Source organism: Erpetoichthys calabaricus, chromosome 2 (genome assembly GCF_900747795.2).
Source record: "Erpetoichthys calabaricus chromosome 2, fErpCal1.3, whole genome shotgun sequence".
Classification (NCBI taxonomy): Eukaryota; Metazoa; Chordata; class Cladistia; order Polypteriformes; family Polypteridae; genus Erpetoichthys; species Erpetoichthys calabaricus.
The window spans coordinates 31,105,020-31,122,911 of NC_041395.2; the positions used below are offsets into that span (position 1 = coordinate 31,105,020).

General features: G+C 38.1%; 1 protein-coding gene across 1 annotated transcript in view; it reads left to right on the forward strand.

Moving 5' to 3' along the window:
* LOC114642361 (von Willebrand factor A domain-containing protein 5A-like) overlaps positions 1 to 15,779 on the forward strand; it is a 107,687-nt gene extending 91,908 nt beyond the window's left edge. Inside the window, exons 16-19 of the mRNA XM_051922126.1 lie at positions 6,402 to 6,671; positions 6,903 to 7,033; positions 13,983 to 14,109; positions 15,578 to 15,779. Coding sequence (XP_051778086.1) covers positions 6,402 to 6,671; positions 6,903 to 7,033; positions 13,983 to 14,109; positions 15,578 to 15,666 — 617 coding nt within the window. The 3' untranslated portion in view covers positions 15,667 to 15,779. The remainder of the gene's footprint in view (positions 1 to 6,401; positions 6,672 to 6,902; positions 7,034 to 13,982; positions 14,110 to 15,577) is intronic.
* The last annotated feature ends 2,113 nt before the right edge of the window (positions 15,780 to 17,892 follow it).

Genomic DNA, 17,892 nt, shown 5'->3' on the forward strand with positions numbered 1-17,892 from the left:
ATATGTGATTTAAAATTCAGGTCAGAGTCAATAGTTACCCCTAAATTCTTTAAATCCATTTTAACTTTTAATCCTAATGCATTAAGTTTATTTCTAATAACCTCATTATATCCATTATTGCCAATCACTAAAATTTGTTTTCTGTATAAGTCTTTGTTTTGCTGTTTTGAAAATTATTTGGCCTGTTGTTGTTACTTGTGCTCAATAAATATATAACTGTGAGATAGCATTACATTCTTTAATGTACCATTCAAATATACAATATAAGGTTTCATTTATGGGGTTATACTAATGAAGGTTAGTTTATCATTCAGAAGCCAAACGAATGAAACAAATTCAGTGTTTGTAGATTTGTATTTAGCTGAAGTATGCTATTTTACTTGTCCTGCTAACATTTGTATTTAGCTGAAGTATGCTATTTTACTTGTCCTGCTAACATTTATGGGGTTATACTAATGGTTAGTTTATCATGCAAAAGACAAATGAATGAAACAAATTAAGTGTTTGCAGATTTGTATTTAGCTGAAGTATGCTATTTTACTTGTCCTGCTAACTGCGTGTTTCAGTGATTACATATCTCTGTTAACACAGTATATGTGGTTTTAATAGAAAGATGTCCCTTGTCTGTTGAAATATTGAAACACTAAATTTTTATGTTGGTATAGCAAACAGAACATCTCATGTCATTTTGGTATTCTTCTTCTTCTTCCTCTTTTCTGTGTGGGGTTGATGTGCTTGATCAACCTTCTTCATACAATTTGGTCCTACACCTCGTCGCCAGTCAGACCCTTTTATTTCAAATCTTCACTTTATCTACCATCGCTTTGGGCTCCATTGCTTTCCCTTCCCCTGTACTTAAGTTTCCATGACTCTTTTTCCCACATAGTCATTGTCTATCCTCATTTGATGTCCATACCACTTCAAACTACTTTCTTAGATATCTCTCCCACTTTAGTTGTGCCTTTGATTGTCTCATTCCTTATTATTTTAATTTCTACCACGTCTAATTTTTTCTCCTTTGCTCTTCTTACTGCTCATGTCTGGTCTTACCACTGTCATAAAAACCTTACCTTTAACCTTCTCCTTAACTCTCTGATTACACAATACTGATACCTTCTTCCAGATATTCCATCCACACTGCACTCTGTGGTTTATCTCTGCATCTAATTGTCCATCTTGAGCTTCCACTGATCCTAGATACTTAAACGTATCCACTCTTTTCAATAGCTCTCCCTGCAAGCTAACCTCTGAATCCTGATCATCATCAAACCTGTCTTAATGTTTATCTTCAAACCTCTATCTTCCAAAGTCACTCTCTGTTTTTCCAACGTTCTCTCCACTTCCTCTTTTCTGGTGCTACACAACACAATGTAATCTGCAAAAACCTAACACCAGAGGCATTTGTCTTTTATCCCACTAATCAGCACATCCATAACTATATCAAAGAAGGTGTAGAAAAACCAAATGGCTATTTTGAGTTTTGCCTTGATACTATACAATTTATTTTAGTATAGTCCAAAATCACACAAAGAGTGCCGCAATTGCCTTTAACAGGCCCTGCCTTTTGACAGCCCTTCAGCCTTGACTCTCAAAGATGACAAGGAAAAACTCCCAAATAAACCCTTGTAGGGAAAAAAATGGAAGAAACCTTCGGAAAGGCAGTTCAAAGAGAGAACCCTTTCCAGGTAGTTTGGGGATGCAGTGGATGTCAAAAAAAGGGGATAAATACAATACACAGAACAGAACACAAGTAATCCTCAATATAATATCCATCCATCCATCCATTTTCCAACCCGCTGAATCCAAACACAGGGTCACGGGGGTCTGCTGGAGCCAATCCCAGCCAACACAGGGCACAAGGCAGGAACCAATCCCGGGCAGGGTGCCAACCCACCGCAGTCCTCAATATAATAGTGCAACAGAAATATTACAAATACAGAGAAGAATTCAACAGTAGATGATATCACATAATACAACGTGGATTTATTCCAATTCCTGGAGACGCCATCAAGATGCCTCCCCCTCTTGGCCATTGCACAGCTGAGTCAGTGCTGGGCCAGCCAATCCGATGAAAGGACCCCTTTTCTAATGATTCCTGCGATCCTCCATCAAAGATGACTTTACCATAGGAAGGCAAAACAACTTGGCAAGTGGGCAGTGGCACCAAGTGCCACATTTCAGTACAAAGAAAAGGAACAGAATAGGTGAGGGTTACTAACAAATTCTAACTATCATATTATTTATGTTTTAGTGCTAATGACTAACAACAGAGATGCAGTATACACTCAGCACTGAAGTAGTGAGTCTTAAGCCGGGATTTGAAAGCTGAGACCAAAGGGGCATCGCTTATAGTAGCAGGCAGACCATTCCACAGTTTTGGGGCCCTGTAACTAAAAGCTCGACCTCCTACTGTTATTTTATTAATCCTTGGAATCATAAGCAGACCAGCATCTTGAGATCTTAATGTATGTTCTGGTTTATAAGTTTAAGTTCAGATAAGTAAGCCGGACCTTGGCCATTTAATGCTTTCTATGTTAAAAGGAGGATTCTGAAATCTGCCCTAAACTTAATCAGGAGCCGTTGTAAGGATTTAAGAACTGGAGTTGTGCTTGTATTCTTGTAATAATTCTTGCAGCAGCATTTTGGATTAACTAGAACCTGTATAAAGAACAGTTTGAACATCCAGTAAACACCACATTGCAGTAGGCAATCCTACTAGACATAAATGCATGAATTAATTTCTTAGAATCTTGCTTATTTAGAAAACGTCTTAATGCGTTTGCTTTGATGTTTCCTTGTTAGTGCTACTAGTCCTCCGATATATTACAGTCCTATATGAGTAATTGTGGATGCATGCGATGCCTTCCTCCTTTGACCCTGAAGTATATAGAAAATTTTAGAAAATGGATGCACTCATTACAATCAGAAAATGAGTAAGAAGCCTCAATTTATTTATCGGGACTATGTAGGACACTTTTGAAAGTGATTAATCTCATCATCTTTTCATCTCCTCCTAGAAATGTGTGTCAACTTAAATGATTACACCTCTAATGAATGGTAAAAGCTAGTTTGCTCTCAAACCTTTTTTTTAATAAGTATGATTTCTGTACACACGCACTGAAACTCTCTCAAACACAATGCTGTATGATTAAAGTTGTGAGCCATTTCTATATGTAACCTTAACTCATGTTTTCATGTCTTCCAAACTAACCCATCTACTTGTAGTCATACATGAGTGCAGTACCAACTGCAGCCCGCAATCTAGGAGTTATCTTGGACTCTAGTATGTCATCTGGACTCTAGTAAATGTCATTTAAAGTGCACATTACAAAGTTGTCCAAATCGTGTTTCTTCTATCTTAAAAATGTTGGGAAATTAGTCTGTCATGCCGTTTGTTTTGTGAAATATCTTAAGTATGTCTGTAATTTGATGCTTTATTTGCTTGCACATTTGAAATGTGTTGTTTTTCTTTTTATAATAAAGTACTAAAGTGGAATCATTCTAAGCAGCAACAAGACTTTGTTTTATTTTTTTAAATGTTAACACTTTTTTAAATGTTAACACATTGAATGAAAATGTATGCATAGAAGAAGCTGTGCGCTGAGAAATTATTTGTATGTTCACTCAAAAGTGTTTTATAAAGGCTGTCTGTGGAGTAGGGCAGTATGGATGTTCTATCAGCATGCCAAGTGGATGGGCCATTAGTGAGGTATTTTTTAAAGGCTTGAGGTAAAACTGAGACTTAGTTTGACCTTGTTTTTTCTTCTACAATCAAATTTTATAATTATGTGTGGTATTGTTTGCTTGTGATAAATGATATTCTGATTACAAAGGTCTTCTATGGAACAACATGAATGTCATTGGTTTATATGCCATGGACAGGTGCTTTGAGCTGATTGGTTTTGGAACTGAACGATTGGTTTTGGAACTGAACGATAGAGCAGCACAGACTTAATTTAGATTTTAAAATACATAGGAAATAAGTGTAGTCTAATCAGCTGGTATCTAACATGGTCTCTGTGCTTGATCTAAAGGTGTCATGATAGTACAGTGGAACCTCGGTTCACGAACGTCTCAGAACACATAAAAATTGGGTTACGACCAAAAAGTTCGCCAAACCAGTGGAACCTCGGTTCACGAATGTCTTGGACCACGTAAAAATCGGGTTACGACCAAAAAGTTCGCCAAACTTTGGCATCTGTTCATGACCACACACTCGGTTGACGAACAAGCCAGTTTCCCTTCCGGATTGTACATGCCGATGATTTCCGCACGGTCAGACGTGCGTGCTTTCGTTGTGAACTCTCTATTTAGTTTCCCTTCCGGTTTGTACGCACCGATGATTTCCGCACATGTTCAGTCTCTCCCTGTAGTACATTGTTCTCGGTCAGACATGCATCGCGCAGAGGGACTCTACCTCAAAACTGTAACCTCCTCTCCACCTAGCTTCCTGCTCACTTCCTTCATGCCAGAACTCGACTCATGCAAGGTTAGTTTTCTTGGTTGTTTATGGTTAGTTTTTGTATAAATTAAGGATTTTTCAAATGTTCATTTTTTTCCCTGTGCTTAAAACTCATTTAAAAAAAAGTGTTTACAGCGAGTGGGTTCGTAAGGCTATAGCGTCAACTCCTGCAATGTTACTTTTCTTGGTTGTTTATGGTTAGTTTTTGTATAAATTACGGATTTTTCAAATGTTCATTTTTTCCCTGTGCTTAAAACTCATTAAAGTGTTTACAGCGAGCGGTTCATAAGGCTGTAGCGTACACTTGCAGTGTTAGTTTTCTCTTTTCAAGGTATTCTCAGTGTTATTCAGTGTTTTTACATTTAGTTTACTATTACACTGTGCATTCTATGGTATAGTTAACTATTTTTGTGCTTAAAAATCTTTAAAAAAAAATATTTACATACAGTTCGTAAGGGTGCGGAACGGATTAATTGTATTTACATACAATCCTATGGGGGAAATTACTTTGGGTCCACTGTACAGTGATTACCATTGCTGCCTCACAGCTCTTGAATCTTTAGTTTCATGTCAAATCCAATCATTGACTATGCTGATTTAAGATTGAATGTGAAAGATGTGCACGTTATTTTACTTGATGCCTTTCATTTGACGTTAACATAAGCATGTATGCCTTCCTGTGGTGTAGTGGTTCCACAGTTCACGTCAAAGAGGCCACTTTTTAATATAGTCGCCACACTCGTGGCTTAGTGAGGGGGCATGGTAGAGTGGCTGAGCGGTTCCCGGGGAATTCGTGATGCGTGTGTTTCTCACTTAAGTGCACAGGTGAGGAGTCGTCCGCATCCGTAATTGTTCCTGGGAGCTGCTGATTACCACAGCTGCCACGTCCCCATTATAAATAGAAGCACAAGGCGGCTAGCAGGGAGGATGAGAAAGAAAAAAAAAAGATGGGAAGAAAGACGGAGGTTGCAGGGAAGAAGGCGGCAGAAGCATGGAGAAGATAGCCTGTGTGTGTGTGTGACAGCTGGTAAATGCAGGTAGATGGATTGGAGAGCCCTCTCACGAGCAGTGTGTGGCTGACACTAGAGAAGGGGCAGTTGGAAGTGGTCTCTTTCCAGCTGAACGGTTTCTAGGAGCTGGAGGGACCGGCAATATGGAAGACTCCCCGCGGAAGGCAACGGGAGTCGAAGAGTCTTGGGAGGGTGAGCCTCAGCGTGAGTGACCTGGCCATTGAGGAACCCAAGTCTCGGTCCAGTAAGGTAGCTGTACGGAGCCAGGGGACGGAAGGCAACTGGATAGAAGTAAGGTCAGCTGTACCTGCTGACAGGGTGACTCCCCTGTTGCAGGGTTCGTATGGGAGAAGCAGGGGAGCTGCCAGTTGAATGGAGAAGTCATCGGGCTTTTTAAAAAAATGACAGATTCCAGCCGTTGATTTAACCTCATCGTTGTTTTAAAGGATTTGTTTTTTTTAATCTCCACTCATAACTTGTTTTTATGGATTATTTTTTTATGGATATTTGAGAGACACTGCACTTATTTATTTGAACACTTTGACTTTGTTTTTGTTTATTGATTTTAATAAAAGCACTTGGCACTTGTTTACACCATCCCCTTGCTCCATTTGTTGTGCCTCACTGCCTAGCTTATCAGTGATATCACCGACGGTGCCGGATTCAAGAGCTCCCAGAAGCTAAATGGGAGCGTGAAGCGAATCCGCATCGTCACACTTCCTTTCCATCCAAGGTTGGTTGGTTCCTACCTTTTGCCACCTTATGCTGCTAGCATGAACTTTTGAGTTTGTTCTCGACATCCCTGTAAGGGAAATAAATGAATAGGTGGACAAATGCTTTGCTGAAGATAGGACTGAACTAAATGTTGTTAATTGAGAAATTATATTTAATTTTTAATGGAAATAATGAAACCCTATTTTTTATTTCAGCAAGTTTTCCAAGTTGCTCCCAAGAAAGAATAAGCTGGGAATCCTATTACACTAGTTGTATAAGACTACACCCTAGGTTACGGGGAGGAGGCGGTGGTTATGGAACACCACCAACTACGTTACGGGGAGGAGGCGGTGGTTATGGAACACCACCAACTACGTTACGGGGAGGAGGCGGTGGTTATGGAACACCACCAACCAAGTTACGGGGAGGAGGCGGTGGAAAGCCAAAAGATAAAGTAGATGAAGGAGATTCTGCTGATATGCCAGGTCAGAAAATTTTTTAAAAAATGTTTCAATTTCTGCCCATTGAGTGATATTTGGTCTTTAGAAGTATATAAATGTATTTAGGCTTGATTTATCTTATATCTAACAAAAGAATTATTTTAGTAAGATTAAAATAATGTGGCATGAAACATTTCTAACACATTTATGCAAATTCAAGAAAAATGTAATATAGTTATTACAAGTGAAGAATCTTGTACTTCTCTTAAACTTTAGAAGTTAGAAGTGACAACTTGTTAAAGCTGGTTTCCTTTCAAAATGTGGATGGGTCTTGGAATCTAGAGGACAGACTGATGACTTTATTGAGCAAGACAGAGCAGGAGGTGCTGCAGAAAATGCCAGCTGAGGTATGTGTGCCAGACAGAAAAATATAAAATGATCTTTGTCACATTATTAAAACTTCATGGTTATTTTATGTTATTTTTGATTTGATTTTACGTATTTTTTTACATTTTATTGTCTTATTTATTTTATTGTTATGAAGGAGGGTGTTGTGAGGTTTGTTTGTTCTTTATTTCGCCTGATACAATTTCTTGTATTAGGAATTTGTTAGTTTTCGCATACCCCTTGGGGTCAGAGCGCAGGGTCAGCCATTGTACAGCGCCCCTGGAGCAATTGAAGGTAAGGGCCTTGCTCAAGGGCCCAGCAGAGTAGGACCTCTTTTAGCAGTGACAGGGATTCGAACCGGCAACCTTCAGGATACCAGCGCAGATCCTTAGCCTCAGTCACACCACTCCATCCCAAAGTTTTCATCAGAAGAATTGCTTTTTCATATGCAGTTTTCCTGTCCATAGCTATTTTGTGTATAGCAGTAGCATTTTGCTCCCACGAAACCAATGAAGTCTTTGACATGTGATGTTATCATATGATTAGTATCCGAGATGGTGAAACAGTAAGCCTAACTAAGTTTATGGATTCTTTTAATAAAAAAATACTGCCTTAGGAAATGTTAGCTGGTAAACAACACTTTAACTAAATACTATTTTTTATGAAGCCTGGCTATGTTTATAAATAAATGTTGTCTGAGGAAATATTAGCAGGTAAACAACACTTACCATAGAGTAATTTTCAATGGATAAGTCAAATTAATTAAAATTTCAAATGTCACAAATTCCTGATGCTTTAATGCTTCTAATGCTTCAAATTTATCCCAGCTAGCTTTGTTGAATTAAACTTCACAATTGAAGATTAATTACTTTTTTAGAGTCCTTATATAACAATACTTGTTGTTTTCTAATCCCCTCACATAAATGATTAGGCTTTGATGTTGCTTATTAGCCATTTAAGTTACCTAATTGTAATTGTAATAGTTACTCCTAACTGAAGACTGCATACTACTTGCTACCATACCATACATAAACGTGTCATATAAACGTTAACAGCATTGGTGTTATGCTAATGAACTTTGGTTTGACTTTAGAAACAAAATGAATGGCAGAAAATTAGTGTGTGTTGATCACTTTTGTGCTGTTTGAACTAACGGCATCTCAGTGGTTATGTGCTTGCATCAGTGATTTACAAGTCGTATCATTAATGTTTTTCTGGCCTCAAAACATTGTGAGATGAACTATGCAAACAGCTGGTCAGTGTGGAGGTTGTGAAACACTTAACTCGTTAAATTTTAATTTGGAATGAACTTATAAACATCATTTATTATAACATAAACATACATTATAACATTTCTTCAGGATGGTAGCCTAGCCACAGACACCAAGATAGCCACTTGATATCAAACTTGCCTCAGGTTTCGTTTACTGCCCCTGTAGTAGTAGCATTGCCTAGTGTGTCGAGTACAGTTTGTATTTCCAACTAATATTATGAATGCAAAGCATGAACAAGTTAGAAAATGGACACCTGATGTAACATTGAGGTGCATTCAGGGACTTGGTTAACTGATAGGAAAGTTGGAGTATTTCACATTTCGTTGCTTCATCCAAGAGTCAGTCATCACATTTTGTTCATGAAATATTTCTGTAACAATGAATCATATTCTAAAATAGAAGTGATAATAGCATTCAATTACAAATGTTAATGACTACATTACAAATTTGCTTTTTAGAAGTGCTTTACAATGCCATTGGTTGGTGCGTTTTAGTGGTGGACGATCTGACTAACTGTTGCTCAGTTTTCTTAAACGTAATATTTTTGGTAGTACCCAATAATTACCAAAAGAAAAATAACTATTAATAGAAAATCAACAATACTAGGATAAAATCACTATCAATATTACCCTATGCAGGGAGAAAAAGCATTAAAAATTTAAAAAATAACTACACACATGGAAAGGAACTGATTAACTGGAATACAAAAGGTAACAATTGCCTTTTTTTTTAATTCCAGTCCAATGGACATACTTGAATGATTACGACGGTTATGTTTGTGTATTGTATTATTACTTTTATATTGATTGCACTGTGAAACTATTCTCTTAATATGTGACATGAGAAAAGATGTATTTATAAATAATCCTCCTTGTATGTAATCCTCCCTACAATATCCAAATAGAATTTGGTTTATGTTACACCATGTTCCTGGGAGCAACCTTTCACATCACTGGACTGCCTATGTGACATGGCAATAAAATCCACCTGACTTAATACAAGAGACGTTCAAAAACTTTCTGCACTTTTCTATTTTCATTGGACACTGTGAAGGCGAGAAGAATAGCATTGCAAAGAATGGTGACTGTAGAAAAGTGATGTAATTTGTTTTTGAAGAGTTAAAAAAAAAGTGGAGAAACCTTTCCCATGCTCAATGCGCTTAAAGACAGTTGGTTTATTTTGGCAAAGCATGTCAAGGTTGGAGCCTGTAATGAATTCTGATAGCACCAGTGCTTTGCCATTAAGAGATTTTGATTTAAACATTTAGACGGTTCATAAAAAAGAATTGAGAAAAAAAAAAGGTTTGCATTTGGAGAAGGTTTATGATAGAGTGCCCTGTCAAGAGGTCCGGAAGTACATGAGAGAGAAAGGAAAGGATACATTTAAATATCTAGGATCAGTGGTAACCAAAGATGGAAAACCCTAAATTCAGAGATAACACAGTGGAGTGTGGATGGAACAATTGGAAGAAGGTATCAGGAATATTGTGTGATCAAAGAATTAAGCTGAAGATTAAAGGTAAGATTTTTAAGACAGTGGTAAGACTATCAGTGGTGTATGGAGCTGAGACAAGGCCACTAAATGAGAGTGCATGAGGAGTCAGATGTGCAGAAATGAAAATGTTGAGATGGATGTGTGGAGTTACAGAAAAGGACATAATTTGGAAATTAGACAATCAAGAGGTACAACAAACAGAAGAGATATCTGAAAAAGTAGGTTAAAGGGTTATGGACATTGTGGCGGACGGCAGGGGATCCTGTCTAGCTGGGACACCTGGAAGGACCAGGAGAGGGACAATACCTCCCCTGGACCATGAGAGGGCAGCCATCCTGGTCTGCATGGGGGCCACGGGATCAGAGCTTGGAAGCTCAACTCTGTTGGGGCCCATGGCCACCACCAGGGGGCACTTGGAGGATTGTGGAGCCCTGGACTGCAGCACTTCCGCCACACTCGGAAGTGTTGCCAGAAGAAATTCCAGGTACGCCTGGTGTGCTTCCAGGTGCTCAGGCGGCACTTCTGCCACACCAGGAAGTGATGCCGGAAGATCATCGCAGAGCACCTGTAGCATATACTGGGCAGTTTAAAAAGGGCCGCCTAACTCCATTAGACAAGCCAGAGTTGGGAGGAAGACGATGGAGCTTGTGTGTGGAGGAGTGAAGGCAGCAGAAAGAGAAGAAGGGAGAGAAAAGAAGGGACTGAGTTTGAGCTGGAACTGCATTGTGAGGTGCTGTTACGAAGGAAGAAAATAAATGTGTGTGTTTTGGACATCTGGTGTCATGTCTGTCTGTGTACGAGGGACTGTTATACCACAACATGTGATGAGGGGAGACAATGAATATGTGGGCAGAGTGATGGGATTGGAAATACAGGGGAAAAGAAAGTAAGGGAGGCCAGCGTGGAGGTGGATGGAAAAAGTTAAAGAAGATCTAAAGGAAAAGGGCTTGACTGGTCAGGAGATGCAGGACCGAACTCTATGGAGAAGGTTGATCAGGCACATTGACCTCACATAGAAATGGTAAAAGGTGAAGAGGACAAATAAGAGGAGGCTAGCATATAATTGAATAGAATTTTAATTACTTCATATATAGGCTGATGGGTGCTACTATATGAGCTTTTTACATGTGTGTGCTGTTTCTATGGCATTTGTATTGAGAGTGCAAGGAGCGAGGACAATAAATAAAATGTATAAATTGGTCTGTTTTCAAGGGAAATAGTAAATTAAATTTGACCTTAAACTAATGCAGATCTACCAATGCTTTTCAATGAGAGAGAGAGAGAGAGAGATACTTTTATTAATCCCAGTGGGAAATTCACATTCTCCAGCAGCAGCATACTGATACAATAAATAATATTAAATTAAAGATTGATAGATATCAATATTTTAAATCTTCCTGCAGCAGCATACTGATACAACAAATAATATTAAATTAAAGATTGATAGATATCAATATTTTAAATCTTCCTACAAGATATGTCAACGATAATTCTTAATAATGAATTCTTTGTTATATAGCGCTTTTCTCACTACTCAAAGTGCTCAGCAATTGCAGGTTGAGGGCCTTGCTAAAGGGGCCAAACAGAGCAGAGTCCCTATTGGCATTTACGGGATTCAAACCGGTAACCTTCCGATTGCCAGTGCAGATCCCTGGCCTCAGAGCCACCTCTCCGCCTAAACAATAATTGCACTGTCAGAATAAGTGTGCTGAATTCCATCAAAATCAGTCCATGATAGGCTGAGTTGTTTTCTGCAGACAGACAGACGACAGATAATGCATATTGCAGTAGGTGCTTCTCGCATTATGTGCAAATAGTCCTAAAGGCAATTAATCCCGCCATACTTTCTAATTTGATATTTTACAAGTTACATCTCATTGGTCACATCATCACATTCCCATGTTGGAATCATGTACGTTTATCTCTGAACCAATTTATACTTGGATAAAAATGTCAATACAGAGCAGTAAACAATGCAGGATATTTAAATAATAGAGTTATGCGATCTAATGTTGAAATTCAAGCTTTAATTTATACAAGCTGACTAAAGAAAAACAAGATGAGCATGAACACAACTCTTCCAGTGCTTAGCATAATCTAACAAAAAGCTAAAAACCAGGATATTGAAAATTTCAATATCATTTTGGATGTTTTTATTCCTTGTTCTTTTTAGCCTTTTTTTTCAAACAATGATTGATTTCTCACTGTACTCCTGTTTCATTATAAGAAATCGATGCAGCCCCTTTTAGCATTATATTTACCCCTGGAGAAAGAATCAAAAACGTAATTTTTTTTTAAACAAGAAAAACGTTACGTGCAACAGAAACTTGTAAATACCATTAAATACCAAAACATTAACATAAATAAAGTCGGAAAGGTATGCCTGTCCACTGCAGATTTTGTACACAACCTTTGTGTGATATGCTTTGAAACAGTCACCAACGCACAGCCTGATGTCGCAACTTGAAAAGTAGAAGCGTGTTTCTTTGAACGCTTTTATTGCTTGCACATGAGAGGATAGATTTTCAGTTGCATCTCAGTAAGGAGACCTGGGTTCAATCCCAGGTCCTCCCTGCGTGGAGTTTCCATGTTCTCCTTGTGTCTCCGTGGGTTTCCTCTGGGTGCTCTGGTTTCCCCGCACAGTCCAAAGACATGCAGGTTAGGTGGATTATCAATCCTAAATTGTCCGTAGTGTGTGCTTTGTGTGTGTGTGTGTGTGTGTGTGCCCTGCGGTGGGCCGGTGCCCTGCCTGGGGTTTGTTCCTGCCTTCTATCCTGTGCTGGCTGGGATTGGCTCCAGCAGACCCCCGTGACCCTGTAGTTATGATATAGCGAGTTGGATAATGACTGACTGACTGACTAAAAATAATTAGAATCAACTAACATCACAATATGCATCCAGGTGTGTACTTTCCTCAGTCCAGTTCATCTTTACTTGCTTCCAGGATTTACTTCACTTATCATAGTTTAAGAGCATTAGAACTAAACGCTCTCAAATGGAAGGTAATTTCAGTTGATTAAAAATAATTTTAATAATTTAAAGAAATGCTCTTAGGAGCACACACAGCATGTTTCACACATTTGAAGACATTTCAAACATTACTGCCTTGTAGTAAGGAGACCTGGGTTCACGTCCCAGGTCCTCCCTGCATGGACTTTGCGTGTTCTCCCCGTGTCTGTGTGGGTTTCCCCCAGATGCTCAGGTTTCCTCCCACAGTCCAGGTTCAATGGACTGGTGATTCTAAATTGGCCCTAGTGTGTGTTTGGTGTGTGTGGGTGTTCGTGTGTGTTTGCCCTGTGATAGACTGGCACCCTGTCTAGGGTTTGTTCCCTGCCTTGCGCCCTATGCTAGCTGGGATAGGCTCCAGCAGACTGCTAAGAACCTTTTCAGGACTAAGCGGGTTAGAGAATGACTGACTAATTCTCTGTGGCCATTTTATTTTTGGGTGCAGTCTTAAAAATAAAGGTGCCAGAGTTGGTTCTTCAGATCAATGCCACCGGGGAACCATTATTGGTTCACAAAAGACCCATCAACGTGAAGATTCCAGAACAAAAACTTTTATTTACTTAAAATATGTAACAGGCTTCATGCAGTGAATAACCATGAATAGATGACAATAAATTTGTGAAATACCAATGCTTCATGATTTTAAAAGGTCTCATGCTGCATATTGTTAAAACAGGCTAAGTCCAGGTTTTCTTAATCTGTGAGTGTCCTGCCATTTAGCCTAACCATACATTAAACATTTCAGTTTTCTTCTACATATTAAGTTTTTCAAAGTAAAAAGAACCAACATCATATGCAAATAACACTTCCCAGAATGAAGTGGTGCTTTGTCAAGCAATGGTGCTATGAGGAACCACACAACCCAGTAAAGAACCATAAAATGACTAAAATTAAAGAAGCCGCATTTTTCCGAGCGTGGTGTTGTGGTGCAGTAACGTATAAACTCCAAACTTCTGAATTTACAACCATGCAAAGGCCCAGTTTTTTTCATGTGTATATTCACTCCATGTCTGGGTTTGGTTCACTTGTTTTTTTCCAGTATATGAGTGATGTGCACTTTAGGGTGATGGACTTCAGAATTAAAGGTGTAAGGAAGTGTGGGGCATGCACACACTTTAGAGACAGGCGCTGAGTAACTGAAATTAAGCTGGAACTGGAAAATAAATGAATTCATTATTTTTTATATCTTTTCCAGATAAAAGACAAGTCAGTTTGGGCAACATTTCTGTCACTGCTTTGGCTGCATGGTTTCAATTCAAATCGGAAAGATGAGTGGAAATTTGTGGCTCTCAAAGCAGTGGCCTGGATTAAGGCACAGACAGGTATGATGTGTTTAACAGAATTCTCACCAAAAGTGCTAATAATTCTGTAAAATTCAAGTTGTATTTAATAGGTGATGGCTGTAATTACAGAAGGGTTTCACACAATTTCAGAGATTGTCTAAAACCTATTTATGAGCTTTACTTTGTTTGCAGTTATGTAGAGTGATTTCAAACTGAAAGTATTGAACAAAGCTAAACTGAATGTACTGCACAAAGTGCATGGTTTGTGCTTTTCTTTTAAAAGTGGAACATAGCCATGGATATCTACAGTAATCTTAGAGCTGCCTTCCTGTGGCTTCACACCCTATAACTTTTTTCAATGTTAATATTTTTTATGGTGGTGACAGTTGTGATGTGCTTTAGTTCAACTACACTTTGTTAATTAGAAATGACATCCACCAATGCATGTTTTGCTTATTGGAAGAAAAACACTTTCTTGCTTGACCAGCTTTCCATTCACCACCCACTGTAACTTAGTTCTAAGATTTTTTCCCTCCATTCCATCAGTTTAATAAACCCATTCTTTCCACTGCAGGCAAGGATGAAAGGGTCTTTCACTATAACATTTATTTTAATGCACATTTCTTACACGGCTAAAAGTGCTTTACAAAATGTCAAAAGAAATAGTTACAAGAAAGGATAACAAATTAAATTAAGAGAATAATGATGAATGAGTAACAAATTAATAAGAACTTACACATTACATAGATATATAATTAGTAGAAAAGTAGAGTCCTAATATACTGTACAGTATAATATTGTAAGTCAGATGGCCAAAAGGACAGAAAGAAAACAAAAAACAAAAAAAATCTCCAAATAAGATGGAGAAAAAAAAAACAAAATCTGCAGGGGTTCCAAGGTCAAAAGAACACCCAGTCCCCAATGGGCATTCTAACTAACATAAGTCTTTTTAGGTCATTCCTCATTGTTCCCAGGCTTTGTCCCAGAGGATTCAGGAATCCGCGCAGTGGGTCTCATGGACAGCTGAGCCACTCGCCTTCATTCATTTATCACAGGTGTCTGCACAGTCCCTCAGTCAGATGGTGGTGATGCTGGTGACACAAAACTAGGAAGTTTTACCAATCGCCAGTCATCCTAACCTGGTGGGATGGGTAAAGAAATGAGAAGACTGGGGGTGTGGGACCGACACAAACAACAAAAGAACATGCAGACTCCACGCAGATACATGCTGGAGCTGGAATTTTAATCCAGAACTCTGAAGCTGCGAGAAGGTATCACTATCTGTAGTGCCAACATAACACCTGGTGTTATCATATTTATCAATTTTGTTAATAAACTTGGCCTTGATACACAATGAAAATAAAAAATCCATGCTTTATATACTGTAAAATCTAAGTGATATAGGATAAGATGCAATACATTATATTCACAGGATGTTATTCAAACTCTGATAAAATTTATAACTTCTGAAAGCTATTATTGTTAATCCTTATTTTTATGTTTTTAGGGTTAAATCTGGAATTGTGCCTACAAGCTGGAAATGACTTACTGGGATGTCAGATGGATCTGCAAACTCTGGGCCTTCAACCTTCTTAAGATGAGAGGCAGCAGATGATTTTTACATGTAAATGCTCAAATGCATAAGATTCTTCAAATTCTTGGTTTTGGTTTTCTATTAATGCTTTTACTGGCTTGGCAGAAAGTATTGCAGCCTTGATTTTTACATGTAAATGCTCAAATGCATAAAAGATTCTTGGTTTTGGTTTTCTATTAATGCTTTTACTGGCTTGGCAGAAAGTATTGAAGCCTTCCTGCATTGTCCGTTTCCTTATATATTGTATGCAAACATTTATGTAACATAATAAAGCAAAATGGCAATGGTTCTTCATGAATGTTTGTTTTTTGGCTCATTTCACATATGTGTATTCTTGTAATTTCCATGGTGAGCCTATTTTCTCCTTTTTATTCTGTTGACCTTAATAAAATGTCTAAAATCCCATACTTTTATGACTCAGTGATCAGGTACTTTAGCACTTCTTCCCCACTTCCCTTCTGCTTTTTGTAAGCTCGGGCAATTGGACAAAGTAAAGAAAAAGACAGGAGTTAAGTTTCACATTTAATTATTTATTACTGATAAAATACTAAAAAATATTAAGGAATCAGAATACTAGGTGAATATTGGCAAACTATATCCTTACAGCCCAAGTAGCAGTGCATCTTACATCCATAGGTGGCTCTCGGCTTACCACATTGCCTTTGAATGGATTACTGACACAGACCACATGCCTTGTCTATCTTACAAATAAAGCTTTCAAAAATAAATTATCAACGTATATGCTAGAAATCACTCCACCACAGCATATAAACTGTAACATACACACCAAGCTTTGCGATGGGGGAAATCTTATTAATAAATGAAATCTGGTAAAGCTTGACTATAACTGTGTATTGAAACGTTTTTATCCCAAATATGAGCAGCATCTCTTTGAGAGACATTAACACACAAACTGTTCACCTATCCTTTAAAAAAAATACAATAAACATGCATATGAAAATAATTGGAGGTGTTCTCGAAATAATCTGTCATTTCCAATATAGACTTGTTGGATGAATTTTGTGCAATGTCTTTGTATTTGTATTTTTTACAGTTTTTCCTTAGGCATTGTTGCATACTATTCTTCAACATGCGTAATTATTATTTAAATATATTTTGCATGCATCAGTATTTGATAAACAGCTAAGGAGCAAAAACTAATTAAAATTAAAAACTAGCTAAAAAGCGTTATATAAATATAATGAATTATTAATTATTATTAAAATGAATTGCACTGCTTAAAATACATTTTATTTTTTCTTTTACAAAATAAACATACACTATTCTTAATTATGATCACTTGCTGGAAGTTTTAATTGCTTAATTTGGTATTAAGAGATTAAAATATGCCTTCTAACTAAGAACTGAAAGATTACATGAACACACAGCTTCTGAGAATTTTAACATATCTTTTGAAGTAGATAATCAATACAATACAGTTTATTTTTGTATAGCCCAAAATCACACAGGAAGTGCTGCAATGGGCTTTAACAGGCCCTGGCTCTTGACAGCCCCCCAACCTTGACTCTCTAAGAAGACAAGGAAAAACTCCCAAAAAAACCTAGTAGGGAAAAATGGAAGAAACCTTGGGAAAGGCAGTTCAAAGAGAGACCCCTTTCCAGGTAGGTTGGGCGTGCAGTGGGTGTCAAAAGAAGGGGGTCAATACAATACAATGCAGTACACAGAACAACAATTTCTCAATATAGTAAGAAATAAAAAATATAAATTTTAGAAGTACAGAGCAGAATTTAACAGTAGATGATATATCCCATAATAAGATTTGGATTTGTATAGAGTCCTGGAGACCTCATCCTTCAAGCTGCCTCCCCCATTTGGCCATTCCACGGCTGAAACAGTGCTGGGCCAGCCAATCTGATGAAAGGACCCCCCTTTCCCACGATCCTCCATCTGGGATGACTTTTCCTTAGGCAGGCAAAACAACTTGGCAGGTGGGCCATGGCACCAAGTGCCACATTCGAGTACCAAGAAGAAAAACAGAGTAAGTGAGGGTTAGTATATAATTATAACTGTCATGTTACTTATGTTTAAGTGCTAATGACTAACAACAGAGATGCAGTCTGTACAGTTAATCAGCAGCTCTAGTCAGGATATGCTAAACTGAAGTAGTGAGTCTTCAGCCGGGATTTAAAAGCTGAGACCGAAGAGGCATCTCTTATAGTAGCAGGCAGACCATTCCACAGTTTAGGGGCCCTGTAACTAAAAGCTCG